This window comes from Hippopotamus amphibius, chromosome X (assembly GCF_030028045.1).
Source record: "Hippopotamus amphibius kiboko isolate mHipAmp2 chromosome X, mHipAmp2.hap2, whole genome shotgun sequence".
NCBI classification, from domain to species: Eukaryota; Metazoa; Chordata; class Mammalia; order Artiodactyla; family Hippopotamidae; genus Hippopotamus; species Hippopotamus amphibius.
Window position 1 is genome coordinate 14,307,294 of NC_080203.1, and position 21,375 is coordinate 14,328,668.

The window sequence follows — 21,375 nt, forward strand, 5'->3', positions numbered from 1 at the left end:
CTTAATAATGGATTTTAATTAGGCCCTGTGATTAATTTGAATTTCTTTCTGTGAACTCGAAATGTAATTATCTGACCTCCATTCTGACCCCTAGCATATCCTGAGACCCATCTCGGAAACCTATAACACATGTAGATGTGCTTAGGGAATATGCTCTTTGGGGGAAGGAATGTTCAAGAGCCAGAGGAACCAGAGGAAGGTTCTTTGGCCTGACTGCCAGGAGCCCAGATTCATTGTCAAAGTCCAGATTCTAGCCGGTTCAGAATAGTGCCCCCATCTGGCCAACAACAAATGAGATACTGTGCTACAAGTAGATGTCTTATACCTATACATCCCAAAACCAATGACCCACTCACTCCCATCAAAGACAAGCCTTGTAATAAATACTGTTAGGGCAAATACTTGTATACAAGTTATTTTCAAGAAACTAATTCTTCACATTTTTTTTAATAACTTACTTTCTTCTTGATCCTTTCATCCGATGAATAGCTTAGCCATTCACACACTAGACCCCCTCCAGGTATGGCTTGGCAGGACAGCTCTTTGTTCCTCATTCCTATGCAGTCACTCTCTCCTTACTATTTTAAGTTCTGTAATGAGAGGATATAGATACCCCTTAACCAACACTGGTACCCTCCGACAGCGTGTTCTAAGTGCAGAGAAATTCCAAAGACCCAATGGAAAGCACCCATTGTGCACCCAGCCAGCAACCCTTACCCAAAGAGGAGAGCTCTGTTAATCTAAGATTTTTCTGTTGTGTTTTATTTTTCCCAGTGTGGTCTAGGTATTTCACTTCTCTCATTTTTTTTCTATTAAAGGTATGAACTTCTTCACACCTTAAACTTCGATGCTGTCCGCCGTCGTATGAGTGTAATTGTGAAGACTCAATCAGGTATGCATTTTTAAAACTCGACTTTTTCTTTTTCCATTTGTAGATTTGTATGTTTATTGACTGCTTCAAGAGAGAAAAACATTTCATGTAGTAGTGTTTGATTACCTAAAGTCGTGAAAAGCTTTTGTATATGCCTTAATGTATTTATGTAAGCACATGTTCAGTTTGTCAAATTGTCAGTGGCAGAACCCCTGGTAAGACAATATATTTATTTTCTTGGAAAGTGAACTCTACTCCTCAGTCTTGGATGTCCAAACAGGAACTGAAAGGGTGACTTTCACAGTTCAGGGTACTAACCAATCACTACCAGTGTCTACATGTGGCAGCCCACTACAACTGGATGGTTTGAGATTACTAGCAGTAGAATCTTTGAGTGTAGAGAGTTGCTGGTGATCCCTCCTTGACCTTCCTAATTCCCCACTGCTTTACACTTTCTAGAAGCAGGGGAGCTAGAGATGACTAAGCGCCTGACTGCTGGGAAAGGGCATGTGATTCTACTTCAACATTCTGGGCTCTTTGTTTCACACAGTAAAGAAGCTTGCCCTTTGCACGGGAACCAGTACCATCATTTCAGGGTTCCCCCATATTCTTGGGAGGAGCCATGGTGGCCGGGATGCCTTCTGCTCAGATTCAGCAAGACCCATGGGATAGCATTCCTGCTTTATTTGTGGGCTCTCAGATTCCTCTGTGTGTGTGTGTGTGTGTGTGTGTGTTTGTGTGTGTGTGTGTGTGTCTTTCTGTCTGTCTGTATGTCTCCAGGTGGTTTTTCAAAATATCCTTGATTTATTTCCTAGTAATTTACTTTTTAGTACTAAATCTGTTCAAAATTTCTTAATATGGGAATGGGAAGATACAGACAAACCCTTGAGGGAATATATCCTATCTTATTCATACTTTGTGGTATAACTGCAAAGTCACGATATTGATTTCATTATATGTGAGTGTGGAATTTGTTTTATGACTTTTAAACACACTGGTTATGTGAGAGAAAGTTTTTTTAAAAAAACACCTAACATTTGAAATATTTGCTATTCTTACCTGTACACATGCACATCTGCGTTCTACTGCAGATGGTAAGACGTCTGAGGAAGTGGTCCTATCAAAGGCTTTGACCTCAGAGCTACCCTTTTTTAACTTTTTGAACTTAGCACGTTGCCTTATAAGGTTGGAGTGTCTTTCTTAATGGTCAGCTGTCTACTTTCCTGGGTGCATGGACTGGTATAAAGCTGTACTTGTACTAGCATTCTGCAAAGCTGTTCTCCATTTTCCAGTGAAAACCTTCAAGCTACAGTTTTAAAAGCTAACGTGTATAGTCTTTCAAAATGGTTTTATCTTGTTTGAGCTTGAGTTTGGTCCTTGACATCTGTAGATGCTGCATGTGAACTTTAGACCACGGTCAACAACATGATCAAAAATGAGAATTCAGATGCAGCTCCTTGACACAAGCATGGTCTTCTGTGATTCACTTGAAGGAAGTATCTATTAACAGAGGAGCATGTTGTAAACTCTGGGATATTAGTTATGTCCGTTTTCGGTCCTAAGAGGTGGTGAATGTTGTCCTGACAGAGTAAAGGTCAAGATATCTGTTCCATTTAGATGAACATTCCAAGGCAGGCTCAGGATACACAGCTGCTGGGTGGGAGAGGCCACCTTAATAGTTATCTGCTATTAAAATCTCAATACCAGTCTTAAAATTCTAAGTAAACCAAGTACTCTGATTCTTCATTTTAGGAGACATACTTCTCTTTTGTAAAGGAGCCGACTCAGCAGTTTTCCCCAGGGTGCAAAATCATGAAATTGAGTTAACTAAAGTTCATGTGGAACGTAATGCAATGGTGAGCCTACACCCCTCCCCACAATAGATAGAAAGAGAAATGCTAGAAATAACTGTGTCTATGGATTGTTGTTTAAAGGACTATTTAAATGAATTTTAACTTATTTTTATGGTCTATTTTTTTATTTGGGGATTTTGTAATATTATTTTCCTCATTTTAATATAAAACATCCTGGAGCAAGTTTCTGTTCAGAATTTGCAGCCTTTGAAGACTCTTCAAGAATCTTTATGCTTTTTTTTTACCCCAAGAGCTATTATTTTCTTATTTTGAACCTAATTGAATGTTAACCCAATGCAATCTGTTCTTTTTTTTTTTCTCTCTTTTTTAACTAAAAGGGAAATCAGTCAGAATTTCTCTTTTGTATGGTAAAGCAAGAGTATTTAAAAAGTGTGTTTTGTTTGTTTGTTTGTTTTTATTATTTGGATAAATAGAGATCTCCTCCTTTGCTTTTAGGAGGGGTATCGGACACTTTGTGTAGCCTTCAAAGAAATTGCTCCAGATGATTATGAAAGAATTAACAGACAGCTCATAGAGGCGAAAATGGCCTTACAAGACAGAGAAGAAAAAATGGAAAAGGTTTTTGATGAGATTGAGACAAACATGAATTTAATTGGAGCCACTGCCGTGGAAGACAAGTAACTAGAAAATGATACTCTTATTTTAATGACCAGTCATTTAGGGTGGTATCTGTCCAGCTTGGTAATTTATTCTCAAGTTTTGAAGTCTTTAATTCAGTTTTCTCTGTACACCAGATTTTGAACTGTTTGTGGGAATAATTTTTAAGTTAGGTAAAATATTTGTGACTTAGAAGAATGAATCTGTCATGTCTAAGGTCTTTTGAGTACTTACTAAGCTATCCATTTATGCAGGTATTTATGAAGAAGTTTTAGTATGCATAGGAAGCTTTGTGCTAGAGGAACCATTTGAGTTGGTGCTTGGTAGAACAGGTACAATTTTGAAAGACAGATGAACAGAAGGGAAATTCAAGGTAGAGCAAACAACACAAAAGCTCATTCTAATGCAGTTTAACAGACTAGAGCATGTTTTTGCATACTTTAAATAATTTGCTCTACCTATACAGGCTGAGCTCTGCTGGGCATGATTATAGGGCTCCAGAATTGATCTGCTTGAAAAAATAAGTTTTAGATTCTATCTTAGGAGTTTTCTAGAAGTTATGAATGCAAATTGTGAGGCTTAAAACAAACATGAAGTTATAAACATATATTCAGCCACATTGCAAGGTATTAAAGTTCTAATAGAATTCATTTAGTCTAATTTCATTGTTATTCTCTGACCAAAAGAAACACAAGGTATCATTCTTCTTCTGTCCTTGCCTTTCAGAATTATGGTTAGCTTTCCTATATTTCCAGCTTCTTAGGGATGAGGATTCGCCACCTTCCCTCAGTATCTCATTAGAATTTGTCTGACCCTTCCTTTCTGTTTTGAATCATGTTAAGTATTTGTAAGGTGAAATAGAAAACATAATGAAATATGCTAAAGCGACAGTGAATAAGAACATTTGGTGAGTTGCTGAACATTTTAGCTAAGAGCGATGTTTCTTAATTCTGTCATTGGATACCAGTTACCTCAAGAGATGTCATGAACGTTCCAAACCTCATTGTTTGAAATGTATTTTAATAAGTAAAACTATGCCAGAAAGAGTATGCTCAGAAAGGATAAAGGATATATAAGAAAACCAACTGTTAAAACATGTCAGGACTCCAGAACCGCTATGAATTATAAGAATATTCTCATTTAACAAGCCTTCTTGCTGAATCTGTGTCAGGAATTTTCAAAGATAACAAGGTTTCCTTTGTGTTCCCAGGCTACAAGACCAAGCCGCTGAGACCATTGAAGCCCTGCACGCAGCAGGTCTGAAAGTCTGGGTGCTTACTGGGGACAAGATGGAGACAGCCAAATCTACCTGCTATGCCTGCCGCCTTTTCCAAACCAGCACTGAGCTTTTGGAACTGACCACCAAAAGCATCGAAGAAAGCGAACGGAAAGATCGATTACATGAGTTGTTGATTGAATATCGTAAGAAGTTGCTGCATGAATTTCCTAAAAGTACTAGAAGCCTTAAAAAGTAAGAGAGTGCATTAGTTTGTTATATTTAGACATTGGTACAGATGTAAATCACAGCTGCGTATGGAGAAGGCTCCTTTTTCTGTAATTTATCATTTCTTTGTTTGTTTTATCCTTGTAAGTTAGAACCTTCCCTGAGGACTTGGCTACTGGCATATTTGAGATTATTAGGTACTTTTCCACCTCTTCTTTCATTTAAAAGAAAACCCTGTACCTCTCAAGCTTTAGAAAAGTGGTTCATTTTCTAAATGTTTAGGGTCTGGGTATTTAGCATTGATATTCTGGCCTGGTCCATGTTAAGAAAAAGTATTCCTTTTCATGGTCTCTTAAATTGAATGTAATAAAATCAGTCTTACATTTTCTGTGCAGATTGAGGTCCTGGGGCTGTTTTCTATGTGAATTTTTGTGCCCCAGTGCTCCAGTGGAGACCAAATACTTGATAGCAGGGCCACTTGACTGCTTTCAATGAGCTGCGTAGGAAGAACCTGTAGAACCTAAGGTTCTCAAGGAAAGCCTCTGATCCACAATAATTCAATACTCAGAGATACATTTTCCTATACTTGACATTGGCCAAGGCTTAGCTTTGCCTAAGCCAATTACTGGAATTTACCTTGGCTATAACCAAATCGATTTCCTCTTCTGGAATGGCACAGGATACACCTGCACTAAATCCAAAGACCCCTAGATAATATTATTTCACGTTTCTTAAGCACACGCTTTGTTCCAGGAACAACATTAAGCACTTTAAATTATTCTCATTTAATCTTCACAACAACCCAGTAACGCAGTCTTATTTTCTTCATGTTAGAAATAGGGAAACTGAGGCTCAGAGGGATGAAGTGACTTATTTGAGATAACACAGCTAATAAGGTGTAGAGCAAGTCTATCCAATTCCAGAGACCATGCACATGCTACATCTCTAAAAATGAAGAGCCCACATTCATGAGGCTATGGCCAATTTTAAAACAGCTGTTGTTCTTCTGTTTCTTGGACATCAGTGAGAGTAAACAGGTTTTTATTAATTGCCTATGATAAATGTTTCCTTCCTTTAGCCAAATGGTACTTATAAAGGCAGTGCAGATTACATGTGTTTTACTTGTGCATTTGTCTTAGTGTGATCAGGCCAGCATAACAAAATACAATAGACCGAGTGGCCTAAACAATAGAAACTTATTCGGCACATTTCTGGAGACAAGAAGTCTGGGATCAGGGTGCTAACATGGCAGAGTTCTGGTGAGGTCCCCCTTCCTGGCTTCTTGGGCACTTTTGTAAAAGCCAGGGCTTATGCAAATCTGCCCTTTTGCTGTGTCCTTACTTGGCAGAGAGAGGAAGCTCTGGTGTCTCTTCCTCTTATAAGGATGTTAATCCCGTCATCCCATCATAAGGGCCCCACTCTCATGACTTCATCTAAACCTAGTTATCTCCAAAGGCCCCATTTCCAAATACCATCACATTGAGGGTTAGGGCTTCAACATGGCACTTCAGGGGTGGGAGGGTGGGGGGACACACTTCAGTCCATAGCACCATTCAGCAGCTCTTGGGCACTTTTGTAAAAGCCAGGGCTTATGCAAAACTGAACTCACCATCTCAGCATTCCCTCTTCCTGACTCATCTGGAGTTGGGTACAGTCTTTCTCCAAGTTACCCAAGCATCAGACACAGAATCCCTTTGGCCAGCTTCTGCTCGTTTGTCCCTTCCACTTCAAATCAGCCACCAAGCCTTACCCAAGTTCCCACTCTCTCCACTGGTGCTCTACATCAGATTCCTAGTAACCCGTGCCTCAAAGCATGTAAGCCCCTCTGCCAGATGAGTGGTCCTTAGATGTAAAGTACTGCCCATTGACATTTATATACTACCAGACGTAAAATAGATAGCTAGTGGGAAGCAACCGCCTAACACAGGGAGATCAACCCGATGATGGCTGATGATCTAAAGGGGTGGGATGGGGAGGGTGGGAGGGATGCTCAGGAGGGAGTGGCAGGAGGGAGGGGATATGGGGATATATGTGTAAATACAGCTGATTCGCTTTGTTGTCCAGCGGAAACTGGCACAACAGTGTAAAGCTCTTATACTCCAATAAAGATCGGGGGTGGGGGGAGTGCTGCCCACATCACAGCCCTGCTCAGGGCTCCGTTTAGTGGGTCTCTATTCCCCACAGAATCAGTCACCAAAGACCCGAAATGACCTTTTCAACTTATTTTCCTAGTGCACCACATACATTCTCTCTTTTTTTCACCTCTTTCTGTCCTGTCTTTCAAGTTCCATTTCAGATATCATACCTCACAAAGAACCCACTGTTCTTTTTTGGTGTGTATTAATTGTCCCGATCACTGGGTATTAACCTTTTTTTTAATTTTTATTTTATATTGGAGTATATTTGATTAACAATGTTGTGTTCGTTTCAGGTGTACAGCAGAGTGCTTCAGTTATACATATACATGTATCCATTCTTTTTGGATGTTAACCATTTAACATCATGTTTGGTTGGGTATATTCTCTCATGTATGCCTCTGTCACCCCAAAGAGATTTTCTATTCTCCAAAGAAAGATTAATTAATAATTCTTCCCTTTCTTCTGTATGGCCTGGTTAGAGGCCAAATATTGCCTGATTGATTATTGAGCCACTGTTTTCTGCACATTGTCAGCTCTGTGAGTGAGGGAGCAAAAGAGAATGCATGATTGATATCTCTGTAATTAGCGAATAAAACATGTTCATAATATTATGAAGCAAAATATGGAAGGAGGGAATGATGAGGCATATTAGGCTCTCACTGCTCCGAGTCCATAGAACAGCAGCTCCATCATCACCAGAAGCTTGTCAGAAATGCAGCATCTCATGTCCCACCCCAAAACTACTGAATCAGAATGTGTACTTTTACAAGATTCCTTTAAACTTTGAGAAGCGTAAAATTAGACAAATGAATCTATCGTATAACAATGCGATCCTGCTCTGTTTAATACTTCTATGGCAGCGGTTCTCAAATGGCACCCAAGATTCCCTGAGCAGAAATTGATTAATTGCTGTTTTTTTCTTAATTGCAAAAAAATGAAATGTTAATTGGTAGAATTTTCTCAGTTGTAAGTTTTCCCCCATATGTTTTTCTTAAATACTTGGCACCTGTTATGTCTTTCCTGATACTACCTAGTCCTGGCTATGCATAAGAATCACCTATGGAGCCTTTTAAAACACGCTTATATATAACCAATCCCTGCCCAAGATACTCTGATTTAATTTGTGGATAAACCTAAGACATGGGCTTTTTTTAAAGCTGCCCAGATGACTCTAATGGGAAGACTGTGGTTGAAAACCACTCATCTAGTATAAAATGATACTTATTTAAGGAATATATATCATTATTGTATGGTATCTTTAATGAACACTATGTCTTTTTGCTAGTCCATCCTATTTGAGAAGCCAGGTCTATTGATAGGTTTCATCATTCAGGCAAAGATATTAAGAATATCTTCTGTGGTTTGTATACCCCAACGCCATTTTGTCTTTTCCCTGCATTGTTAAGGAGTTTTCAGATTGATGATTTGTCTTCATATCAGAGTTTGATTGAACTGTAATTTCCAAAATTCACCTTGAGTTTCTTATATGGAGACTGGCTGCTAGATGTCCATTGTTTTTATATTTAGAATTTAGTGCCATCTATATGGGCAACTTGAGTCTCAAAGATGTGGTAGAAAGTCTCTGTTGTGCCATTAATAGAGACGGTTGCTTCTTTAGAATTGACAGGTCCAGGAACCAGATTGATGATAACCCTTCTCTTTGTAGTTTTTTTAAAGTTCCTACATAGCAATGTGTAGTAGAGTCAAATATAGCGTTGTCTTTCTTTTTCAGAGCATGGACAGAACATCAGGAATACGGATTAATCATTGATGGTTCCACATTGTCTCTCATATTAAATTCTAGTCAAGACTCTGGTTCTAACAATTACAAAAGCATTTTCCTACAAATTTGCATGAAGTGCACTGCAGTGCTCTGCTGTCGGATGGCACCGTTACAGAAAGCCCAGGTAACTGGATAGTAGTTTCTGTTCCATTCTGGGTACCTCTGTACACACATGTGCAAATGTTCACTTTTAATTTTCTTCAAAGAGCCCTGAGTACCTTATTAGATCTTCCCTGGCTTCTTCCTCTCTGTGGTCCAAGTCAGGAGTCTTCCCACCAATTTGAATTAAACCTGTGCTTTACCTTGTTGTCCCCTCAAGCTGCCTGTCCAATTCCTCACCTTGCAGACATCTCTAATGAGTACTTGGTACCTGCTGCCTTCATCCCACTGCTCCTGGCTCCACTGTTCCATTAGCCACATGCATTCTTTCTCCTCACCTAACTCTGCTCCATCTCCTGGAGGAGAGCAGTGACCTCCTTGCTGAACCCATTGTGCTGTCTTCCGTTTTCTCCTCATTTCTCCACTGCAGTTGACACTGCCAGTTATGTCCTCCTTTAAACTCTCCTCCCTTGGTTTCTCTGATGGTCCACGGTCCTTTTTTTTTTTCCTTCTTGGCAACCTAGTGTCTTTTTATTTTGTTTCATCCTCTGTCTTCTCCCTAAATATCAGTTTTTTCTGGGGCTGTGTCTTCCCTCTGCTTTTCACTTACACCCTATGTCTCTGGATAAGCACGTCCATTTCTGTGACTCCCATTGATAATATATCTCTCGTCCTGACTTTTCTTTTTAAGTCTCGTATTTCTAACTGCCTGCTAGATGGCTCTATATGGATTCCCCACTGTAACATTAAATTCTAGTATCCAAGACAGATATTCTAATTTTCTCCTTCAGGCCAGTTTGTTTTATCCCTTGTCTTTACTATTCCTATTACCAGTGACATTTTTCTCTCGCTCCCTAAGTCTCCAAACGACCTTTGATCCTTTTCTTCTCACTCACTCCATATATAGTCACCATGTCCTATTGATCCTACCTTTTGTCGTAGCTCTCATTTTGGTGCCATCTTGTTAAACCTTTTATCTCCATACTAGTGCAAGCAAGCCCTTAGGACTTTTCACACAGACTATTTGATTTCATCTTCTCACTATTCTCCTTGCTTTCGCCCTTCCCCATTCCATCTCTTTCCCCATACTCCCAAATCAATCTTGTTAAAACAGTCCTGCTCCCAGCGTATATTCTCACTCAGAACCTTTCAGTAGCTTCCTGGTCCCTTAGGATGAAGGGCAGGTGACTCAGTATGGCTCACGGGGCCACCCCCATCTGCCCTTTCGACGTGTCTGTATATATTTCATGTCCACCGTCACTCTCATGTCCACTCCTGTTGGTTGTTCCCCCTTTGCATCCCTGCACGTGCCATGCTCACTCCAACTTCCAAAGCCTCCCTCATATCACTTCTCATCTGGAGTGCTCTCTGAATTCCTCTTGGCCTAACGAAACTTTTACTCCTAATAAAACCCAGTGCAGGGCCACCTACCGTGCGCTGTCTCTTCCACGGGATGGATTGATCTGCTTCACCTTGCCTCCTTGTACTCCCTGAGTCTCAGAAGCCTTAGAGTCTCAGGTACACACCTCTTCACGTCTGTGTACACTGTGCTGTTTTATATGTGTGGGTCTCGCTTCTTCCCGTCCCTCAGCTGCTTGCTGTAGACCTAGTGGCTTCTCTGTCGCACGCCCCGCCCCCTACCTCACACATGTGCGTGCACGCGCACACAGCCCAGCCTAATTTAGGGCACTGTCTCTGTTTACCTTCTTCTCACTTTCAGTTTTCACCACAATCAGGTGCTCTTCTTTTCTGCAACCTTAAGAGCCTTGGTTAGCCCTGGCTGGGGAAGCAGATCCTAATAGAACAGTATCCATAGAAATCTGTCCCTTTAGTCAAAGGCAATACCCCACCCCCCACACCCGCCCCCTCATAGTCATCGTCTGCTGCTCGAATTGCTCGCCTGGGTTCTGACTGCTCCACTGCCCTGGCCAGTATCTGAATTCCTAACACCATGCTGCTTCTCCCACCCAGAATATGGAGCCCCCTGTGGTTCGGTCCTTAGTCTCTTTTATTTCTGTCACTATAGCCACCTCTTCCAGAATATCACCTACTCATCTGTCCTGTCCACATAGGGGATTTTCAAGTCACTTCTCCAATCCCAGTCTTTGGAGTTCTACTTTACTTCTCCAGTTGCTTACTGAGCACATTTTCTTGGGTGTGTCATTATCACCTCAATTTAGCCTTCTCTGGAGCCCAATTGTCATTTTCCTTGTCTTTTTTTAACATCTGTTACTAAGCTCAATATACTTCTAGGCCGTTAGATTCTAAACCTTCGAATCTGTGTTGACGACCCCCCTTCCATGTGATCTCAGTCACCAAATTCTGTCCGTTTTCTAGTACACTATCTTTTCCATCTCTTACTTTCCATTACCTTCTAGGTCCAGGACTTTAACAGCTCATTGAACTCCACGTGGACTAACTTCTCTCTGCCTGAAGCCTGGCCTTTTCTTCCCATTTCTCCTGCAACCTGTTGCCACTTTCATAATATCACTCCCTGTTGATGTGGCCCCATATATACATGTCCATGTCCCCTGTATGAAAATTCACTGGTCTGATCAAACCAGATCTATTTTCTGAGCGTATACTGTACTTAACTGGCTGTGTGCCTTAGAACATGCTCTTCCCTTTCCATGGGATACTCCTCCAACCCCCCTTTCCCCATCCATGCAGATCTTACCAGTCTTTGTTGCTTTAGATCAAACCACCCTTCGTCCTGTAAAATCATTTCTGATCACTCTGGCATGTAGTGTCCTCTCCCTTCTCTGACATCGTAGGCCTTCTTATGTGGACGACTTAGATGACAGTGATATATTCCGTTGCATAGGTACTACGTATTGCTATTTTATTAATCTGATTGTCTGATATTATTGTATTCATTCCCCACTATATGCTTCTTGAGGTGTGTGACAAAGCCATATATCCTTTATGGATATTTGCACTTTGCTTGTGCACATCGTATTGCATGTAGTTTTAGTTGATCAGTAAATAGTTTTTGGTAAATTGATTTCTCTTTTGTGAAGCTATCTAGAGATTGAAGAGAAGTTCTTAATCCAGGTGACCTGGGACTCGGTTAAAAAACTCCATGTTTATCTATCTAGATATTTAATGGTTTTATGGTCCATGAAAATATATCCTTTTATCTTTCCACAAAGATGAGCTTTCATCTTTTTAATCTATATTTTCATGCAGAAGCTGTCACCCTTGATAATTTTATTGCCTTCCCTAGACCTTTCCTGGCTGCATTTTTCTTCCTTGAGGCGTAGATCATTGCTGCATACAGTAGAACAAGTGCAATTAGTTTAACCAGTATTGTAGCCCATTAAAAACAAGTTTACTTTTGTGTATGACTCACAGATTATTTCTGACACTCTTATAAAGTTTTTAAAGAGAACCAAGTTGAGGTGAAGAATTGGGGGAAAGCTGGCATTTCATAACAACATCATTTTTGTGTTAAATGGATTGGACATGGGGTTTTTTTTGGTATGCTATTGTGTACAACTAAAACCAGACTGAATTTTGTTTAAAGAAAAGACTGCAGGGTGGTTTTGCCTCATATAAATTATTTTTAATCGCTTTAGTTATGTGAAAATGGGTTTTATTTATGTTACCTGGTGAAAGCCATTGTGAGTACAAAATTTTTGCAAGGCATTATTTAACTACTGAATTATATAAGCTTTTTAAAAGCTGCTAGATTCCAAGGGATTTTGAGGGCTGACACATAAAGCAGTCATTATCTGAAACATACGGTGGGAGGACAGCTGCTTACCCAATACTCTTCCCACAAGTAACTCCGCCAGGAGATTTCTTTTATTCATTGCCTACCATGAACACAGCATTGAGCTGTGCTGTGCCACGACACATCTTTAAGAGACACTCAGGGAATAATGACAGGCTTTATAGACGTATCTTGGGCATCTTTCTGCAAAGCTCATCACCTTTAAGGTGCCCCTCTTTGAAATGCAAGCTACCTGTATGAGAGATCAAATCATATTGGGCACTGGGAGACTTAGTAAAGTTTAGTGGGCAGCTAGATGGGCATAAGGGTTGGGGTGCACCAAGGGGAGGTGGAGTGTCAGCAGGGAGGAGAGAGGGAGAGGTAACCAAAAACATTGTCCTCTCACTGCCTACTTTTGTCCTGGTAGCCCCATGCATGTTTCCCCAAATCAGCTCTCTGGTCTCCACTTTCTCTCATTCAGTACCTGATCTGAAAGGACACAGGAAGCAATGACAAAAGAGTGAAGTGTGCTGACCTCTAATATAGGTAGGAGGCAGGGTTTTTGACAGTTCGCAAAACCAGAAACAAGTGGCCGCTGGTATTACATTTTGAAAAGCTGTGTTCTTCTGCCCCTAAGAAGTTGAGACTGTTGTACTTATATGCACAAGCTACCTTTCTGTTTGCAAGGCCTCCATTTACAAGTGTGAATGAGGCAAATACCCGCAATGTAGTACAATCTCTCATTCTGCTTTGACCTTTTCTATACCTCTTTTGTATTTAATGTTTAGATTGTGAGAATGGTGAAGAATTTAAAAGGCAGCCCAATAACACTGTCGATAGGCGACGGTGCCAATGATGTTAGTATGATCTTGGAATCCCATGTGGGCATAGGTAAGAAACATCTAATGAGATGGCAGCTGTAAGGTATCAGTATTGCTTTTAGGTAGAGTGGTCTTATTATTCTAGAGATTGTTTTGGTTGCTCATCTTGAACTCGAATTTCAGAATGATCATTGTTAATCAAACAAAGGTCCTCAACTGATCATGGAATATGTCCATGCCAAAGTCCTCCCCCTGGTGGGACTATAGCAGTACAGAGTTGGAGGATATTATTATATTAGCCAAGTAAAGTGAATTTCCTAAACCTGCTAGCTGTGCAGTTGATCATTTAGCTCTCACTTTTGACAATGTGCATGAAATTTTGTTGATTTTTCACCCCTGGCCAGATCACCTGCCTGTGTTGCCACACTCTATCTTTTGAGATCCTTAACTGTTTGGGACTAAGAAGCGATAAGCAGCCGGCTGATTCTCCACATGGCCGTATCTGTGCATGGTGGTTTGGGCTATAGTGGTGAATTTACATGTTGGCGTGCAGCCACAGCTTCCCCACACCCTGTACCATTTTCCCCCCTGTCAGGCTGCTGGGAGGCAGCAATCCTAACACCACAACAAGTTTATTTTTTGGAGGGGGAGAATTAATGGAAATAGCGTCTTGGGGATTATGGTACCGCAGTCTGGATTCCCAAGTGCTTTCCATTTGGAAGTAACCCTGTTTAGTGTGGAACTCTAGTTTGACTCATTGGTTATTGACTGTGGAAATGGCCTAAAGCTGCTTGAGCTCATGGAATACTTGGGCTGCTACTCAGCCTTGCAGGGCATTTGGCCTTGTCTAAGAAGTCCGTAGTGCGTTTGGTCCATGCCAAAAGATCCTTAAAGTTTGGTCCTGTCGAAAACCATTTGGCATGGACCAAATATGCTTGTGGACATTTTGGACAGGACAAGATGTCAAAGACCTTTTGGCATGGACCAACTGTCTTATAGACCAAATGTCTTGATGTTTTGGACAGGACCAAATTTCAAGGATCTTTGGTGTGAACCAACTGTCTAACAGACATTTTGGGCAGGATTAAGTGTTTGCCGTCCACTACTCAAGAGTATCATTCAGTATAAGGACTTAACCATCTTATTGTAACTTTTCAGTTTTGAGCTCTTAGACCATAAACCCCAGGCCTCTGAGTTGCTTTTAATATAGCACCTAGTCTGGTGCCATGCATACATAATTAATCACTTACTAAGTACCTTTAAAATAATTTTTAGATTTAATTTTTTCCTCAGTATAATTTTTGACTTATAATGATTAAAATAATGAACCTATTGTTTTATGTTTTGCTATAAATAGGTAATTGTCTATTAAACATAATTTTACTTTTTATTGGTGTCTCACTGTCACTGTTAAAAGCACTTTTTGCTTAATAGAACAAAACTAAACTATTCAATTGAACTATAAATGTAAGCAAGTAAAAAATACAAAAATAACAAATCAGGTGGTTACTTATTCTATAAAAATACTGTCCCTATAGAGATTTTCTTTTTTTAGGCATCAAAGGCAAAGAAGGTCGCCAAGCAGCCAGGAATAGCGATTATGCTGTCCCAAAGTTTAAACATTTAAAGAAACTGCTGTTGGCTCATGGACATCTATATTATGTGAGAATAGCACACCTTGTACAGTATTTCTTCTATAAGGTATGTGATGAAATATTTGTGATTTTACTTATGACTATTTAACCCACCATTGGCTCAGCTTGGTTGTAGGGGTTTTTTTTTCCTTTTTTCATGTTTCTTTTACTGAAATTCGTGGTCAGCAAAACAGAGGCGGTCTATTTAACGAATCAGAAACCAAAAATTCCTTTTAATGCAAGAGATTTGAGATGGAAATTTTTAAGTCAACTTTCTTATAGTTTAAATACAGTACAATGTACTCATTAATTGTTTACAGTTCAGTTTTGACAAATGTATACATCCATGTAACTACCACCCAAACCAAATATAGACCATTTCTATCACCCTAGAAAGTTTGCTTGTGTTCCCCTCCAGTCTTCACCCCTGCACCAAATGTACATTACTCTATGATATACAGTAATACATATGGCATATAATATATAAATTTGGATAAAATTTATACAACATACACATTAGGTTTGCCTATTTTAGACATGTACCAGAACTTGATCTCTTCTCCTATGTTCTATTGTTTGGTTTTTTTTTGTTTTTTTCACTTTTCATTTTGAGAGAATTTCATACTTTTTAAAGTTGCAAAATTAGTGAAATCTCATATACTCTTTGCCCGGCTTTGCCAACTGTTAACACTTAAGATAACCCAAAACATAGTTACCAAGATCCGTAAATTGATATTAATTGGCACATTATTAACTAGTCTGTATACTGTATTGGAATTTTGCTAATGGTCCCACAGATGTTCTTTTTGTGGTCCATTTCAGGCTTATGCTTTTATTTAGGCATCCTGATCTCCTTAATCTTCTTTAACCTGGGATAGTTCCTATTTTTTTGTCTTTGTGATCTTAACATGTTTGAAGAGCACTGGCCAGTTAGTTTGTAGAATGTCCCTCAATTTAGGTTTGTCTAATGTTTGCCTATTATTAGATTCAGATATTGCATTTGGGCACAATTATGACAGAAGCACTTTTGCAACCTGCTGAGTGTATCATATCAGAAGGCACATGTTGTCAATGTGTCTCATTCATGATAATGTCAACTTTCATAAGTTGATTCAGATGGTGTTTTGAGGGTGTCAGGACCCCTTAGTTTTGCTCTGTGTAATTTCATTTGAAAAGAGCGTTCTCCTACTAAGCCAGATATTTTAGTCTGTTGAAATTCATTACTATCATTGTTCATTCTGTTACTCAGATTGTCACAGATTTGGCGCCTGTGTCTGTTTCACCATGTACCCATCATTTTTAAATGTTTATTTTATTGTGATAACACTTAACATGAGCTCTACCCACTAAACAGATTGTTAAGATGCAGTATTGTTAAGTACAGTGTTGTCCAGCAGATCTCTAGAACTTACTCGTCTTGCATAACTAAAACTTTATACCCATTGAGTAGCAACTCCCCATTCCTCCCTCCCCACTCCCACCCCCAGCCCTAACCTTTTCTGAAGTCTTGTTTATTTTCTGGTACCACACGATGTTCTAGGCTCCTCTTGTATTTTTCCTACCCCCATTCCTAGATTCAGACTTTTCTGCAAGGATTGCTGCTTCCTTTTATTTGCAAATGGTATTTAGAAATCAAGATCTGGGTGCTAGTTGTTCTCATTGCTACTGAGCTGAAGTTGTTGGGCCAGAATTAAAGGTATCCATATAAACTCAATACTTGAACTCAGTTTATACAGATACCTTTGATTAAAGCCAGTAGCAGAAGGTTCATTCTAACCGTTCCCTTTTCCATATTAGTGCTTCCTTTCTTCAGTGGTGAGAAGCCTGGTTCTCATCCTCATTGTGTTTATTTGCCAACTCCTCAAGTACACTTAAAGTAGTTCCTGACTAACTTGAGAAATATATTTGTAAGCACTTCTTTTTGTCTTTAGCCTTAGAGTATGTAGTCAAGATACTATTTCCAAAAATTTTTTTTTCCTGTTCCACCATTTCATTGTGGTTATGTTATTTATATAGTTAGGGTTTGTGGGGCCTTGGACTCAGTAACTTAGCCCCACGTGGGGATGGATGGTTATTCTCTCTTACCTCCGTCTAGTAGGAGATCCCGTGAAGATTTCCCTTATAGATCTGCCTAGCAATCTGATCCTGTTCCCCAGGAGCTTGGTTTGCCTCTTTAAGATTTTGGCCTGCAATTCAAGCAACTGCCACCAGATGGAAGGAATGCTCTGTTAAGAAAAACAAAACAAGCATTAAAATGGCTAATGTTTACCAGTGGTCAGTAATTTACATATCCCTGTTCCCAATTTAGGGGATTATTTATGTAGATACTCTCTGTCTTCATTAGGATCTCTATGCCCAGTATCATCTTATCAATAGTTACTGACTTAGCAGTATTCCTTTTTAAGTGCTGCCTTTTGTCCCAAGATGATTTCTAATCTGTTTGACCCTCCAGCTGAGCTAAGATGCCTTCCTTCCTCTTATTGCATCTTCAAGTTGTTGTTGCCAGCCCCTGGAGTGACAGGTCTTCCTGCTTTCTATTTCTCCATTCATTCCTCCTTGCATAATTCAGCCAGGTTAATGTTTAGAAAATGCCACTTTTCAACTTGTCCTCCAGAAACTTCACTCTCCATGGTCTAAGGATTAGTCTGGCTTTTAAGGCACCCCGCAGTCTGACTCTGTCCTGTCTTATATATTTAAAATACACATGGCCTTGCCTTGGTTCCCGCTATCACCATATCCTCTTCATCTTTAACACCTAGTTCAAAGTCTAACATCTTTATTCATTCAATCAACAAATAGGTTTGAATGTGTTACCATATGCCAAGCATTGTTTCAGGCCCTTGAGAATTCGTAATGGAATAAGACAGGCAAAGTCCTTGTTTTCATGGAACTACTATTTTAATGGGAGAGTCAGACATCCCCTTCCCATAAAGCACCCGCATAATCCACGCCAAGCACTACCTCTTCCAACCTCAAAACACTTCTTGTATATACATAACTTATGCCTGTAGAAAGGCTACCGACAGTATTTTGCCTTCTGCCAGAACTTATACATACAAATGAGTATTGCCCTTCCAGGTGACGACCTTGGGAGCTCCGACACTCTGGTGCTGTAGGACTTATTCAAAACGCATGTAGCAGTGTTCTTTAAAAATGTCCTCCAAAGCCTGCAGTATAGTCATCTAAATATCCTCAGTTGTGGCAAATGGTCATGCTTTGAGGATCCATTGGATTTTTAAAACAGCCTCAAGTCTTCCAGCCTGGTAAATTAGCTAAGTGAGAATGTGTGACAGAAGGAAAGGGACTGGTTTTTTGACATGGCTCAAAAATGGGCTATTGAAGCTGCTGCTGCCCAGAGACACCATGAACAAGTTACAGCAGGTGCTCAAATACAGTCACAGCCTGTATTGAAAGACAGCACTCATTTGAAAATATTAGTTCTGGTAGTTTTGCCTGAAGACGTTAATTTTAGTGGTTATCATCTCACCTGGTGGCTTTTACTGCCTTATGAATTCTCAGCTTGTATTTTCTTAATCTTTTTGTTTTTAGTGTTCTCCCATTTGTTTCGTTTTTTATTTCACCCACAGTATCTTTACATATAGTAGGTGATCGATAATAATAGTTGATTGTTTGATGAGGCAGTAACAAAGGCAGTAAAGCATTAGTTGGTACTTGTTCACATCAATATACACTATGATAATTTCCTGACTGTTTATTGGCATTAATTGACTTTAAAATATACACTTACAGCTTTACGTCAGTCTACTTTGTGATGATTTTGCAAATCTACTTGGCATTTAAGGTGCAGTACCATTAGGTGTTCATGTTACATGAGCTCATTTCTTCTCCAGAAGAATAGCAAGAGGGTCTCATGAAGTAAGTGAGGTGCTCTTCTGCCTTGGTAGGGCAAAAGTTGGTATTAATGTGAATTTAATCGTTTGTTTTGAATTGTTTCCTTACAACTCTGGAGTAGAAGTTTATTGCATTGTAACATTAGAAGGACTTAGGACTGCCTGTAGACTGTTTGGAGTACGGTTTCCTATTTTAGTTTAGAAACTTGATCAAGTGAAAAAAATTAACCCTTTTCTTCATTTTTTTTCAGAACCTTTGTTTCATTTTGCCACAATTTTTGTACCAGTTCTTCTGTGGATTCTCACAACAGGTTTGTTTTCCTAGGTATCTGTTGTAACGTAGTTTATATTTGCTATTAATAAATTTTATGCATTGGATTGTAGAGATTATGCCCAAAGTAAAAGGATATTTTTTTCTTGGTTCAACAGTTGATCTTCTTGGCCTGGCTTTTGACAATAGCAAATTTTTTATCTTTGCTTTAGTAATGGTCTTGTCATTTTCTTTTTGAAAGTTATTTCGTACATCCTGTTGGAATTGAGATCCTTTTAAAAAATTATTTTTTTCTTTTTATCAGTGTATACAGTGTTTTCCAATAATCCTAAAATGTTATAGTTTATTATTTCATCAAATAAAATCTCATACCTTTGCAGTTTCTCCGGTTGATTTTCTAGAAAAGCGTTGATGTTTAAACTGGCCAAGAAGCTGTAATTCCTGGATAAAGCCTTAGATTAATTAAACAGTTCTACACTTTTAGCCCTCTCTATTTTTCCGAACATTTATCACGTACGGAATACGCTATATGTTAACTTGATACATAAGTGGTGGGATGGGCAGGTATGTTTGTAGGTTTGTTTTAACAGCTGAAATGCATTTTGCATTGCTTCTTGTGGAAGGATAGCTAAATAAAGGAGCTATAATGCTCAATGACAGAGGTTTCATAGTTAATCTATGAGCAATTTGATGATTTTTTTTCCAAGCTGAGCTGCTGGTAACATCATCACAGGTGTTAGAGACTGAGTTTCTAAATTTCAAGGCATGCTCCATTCCTCATGATAGGAAGTGATTTTTTCCTAATTTCTTGGCAGTATTATTAAGAGAATATATTCTTCTCAATGGGCAGTTACTGCTATCTTTCTCTTGAATTTGCCTCTTCGCCATTCGGTATGCTGTCTCTTATATCAGTGCCGTGTCATCAGCCCCATGATGCCGGTTACGCCATCACTATGAATTAATCATCTACCGGCTATAGGAAGTGCCATCAGCCTTCTCGTATGCAAAACTAACAGTATTAGTAACAGTTTCATAAATTCTGATGAATCTATTTTTCTGGAACATTCAGATTACTGTTGATCAAAATGTAATTCCTCACTTCCTTGGACGAAGTATGCAAGTTTAAAAGGACATTTTCAAACTTTGTAGCAAAGTGATAAAGAAAAGTTGGCTTTTTAAACCATGTTTACCAAGCACAAGTTGTATGAAGAAAGAAAGGACTTACGCCTTATAAAACCCTGGGCTGTCGGGGGTCTTCTTAGGTTCCAATAGGAGATGATATTTATCTTCCTCAGTTGCTCAGCTGGTACATTCATTCATTTAACAAGTTCTTCTTGAGTGCCTACTGTATGCCAGGCTAAGTGCTGGGGATATAACCGTGATCAAAACTCTTAGCCCGTGGAGCTTGTGGGTACAGTGAGTGATGGGGGAGAGACAGACCGCAGTTGACAAACATCTTATGTTGGGTACTGATATATGCTCTGAAGGAAAAAAAAAAGCCTAATAAATGGATAGAATGTGACTGGGGAAGAGAACTGTTTTAGACAAACTGATCTGGAAAGTTCTCTCTGATGACGTGACATTTGGGCAGGTGATCTGGAGGAGATGAGGGAAGGAGCTAGGCAGACATCTTAGAAAAAGTGTACCAGATAAAAGGAAGGTCTCTCTGAGTGATGTATTGTACATATCGTTAGTTTTCACTTTGGCCTTGTGCTAGTGCTGAATGTAGAGACCTTTATTGCAGATATCTGTGGAATACATACTGGTAGTCAGCCTTTTTCAATTCAGGTCTACTTCAGGTGTTCTCTGCAACCCTGGAACTTGGAGAGTGAGCTATAGAGAATGTAGAAATGGGACCAGGATGGAGATTACTTAAGCAAAAAGCAACTCTTTGTTTAGCAAATCTAGATTAGTACTGATCTTTCTTCTTCGTGAAAAGATACCTTTTATAACGGGTTTAACAAAAAAAGCGTTATCAGCTAAACCTGTTTTTTGTTTTGAGGACTTTTCTGTCTCCTCTAATCGTGCATCTAAGAATCACAATTATCTCTCATGTACCCTCAAAGTATCATAGGAGAACAAAAGTAGATTGATGCTTCTTTTGTTTGAATGAAATTCCAGACTAAATTACACACCAGTCAATCTGAGTTTTGTTTTGTTTTTTTTCAATTTTCTCATTAGCCAAAATGGGTAGTTTCCAATGAAAATGTAATGTTGTGTGCCAACAGACTAGTCCTCTCCCTTGAATATTAAAAGGAATGTAACACCTTTGAGGGG

General features: G+C 39.4%; 1 protein-coding gene across 6 annotated transcripts in view; it reads left to right on the top strand.

Moving 5' to 3' along the window:
* Positions 1 to 21,375, top strand: part of ATP11C (ATPase phospholipid transporting 11C) — a 160,663-nt gene that overhangs the window by 111,978 nt on the left and 27,310 nt on the right. For all 6 annotated transcript variants that reach the window (XR_009050295.1, XM_057718387.1, XM_057718388.1 and 3 more), the window contains 8 exons: positions 819 to 892; positions 2,624 to 2,727; positions 3,181 to 3,362; positions 4,553 to 4,813; positions 8,657 to 8,831; positions 13,310 to 13,412; positions 14,898 to 15,043; positions 19,079 to 19,138. Coding sequence is in view for 5 of the 6 variants with exons in the window: in XM_057718387.1 (XP_057574370.1) it covers positions 819 to 892; positions 2,624 to 2,727; positions 3,181 to 3,362; positions 4,553 to 4,813; positions 8,657 to 8,831; positions 13,310 to 13,412; positions 14,898 to 15,043; positions 19,079 to 19,138 (1,105 nt within the window). In the remaining variant the exon portion in view is untranslated. The remainder of the gene's footprint in view (positions 1 to 818; positions 893 to 2,623; positions 2,728 to 3,180; positions 3,363 to 4,552; positions 4,814 to 8,656; positions 8,832 to 13,309; positions 13,413 to 14,897; positions 15,044 to 19,078; positions 19,139 to 21,375) is intronic.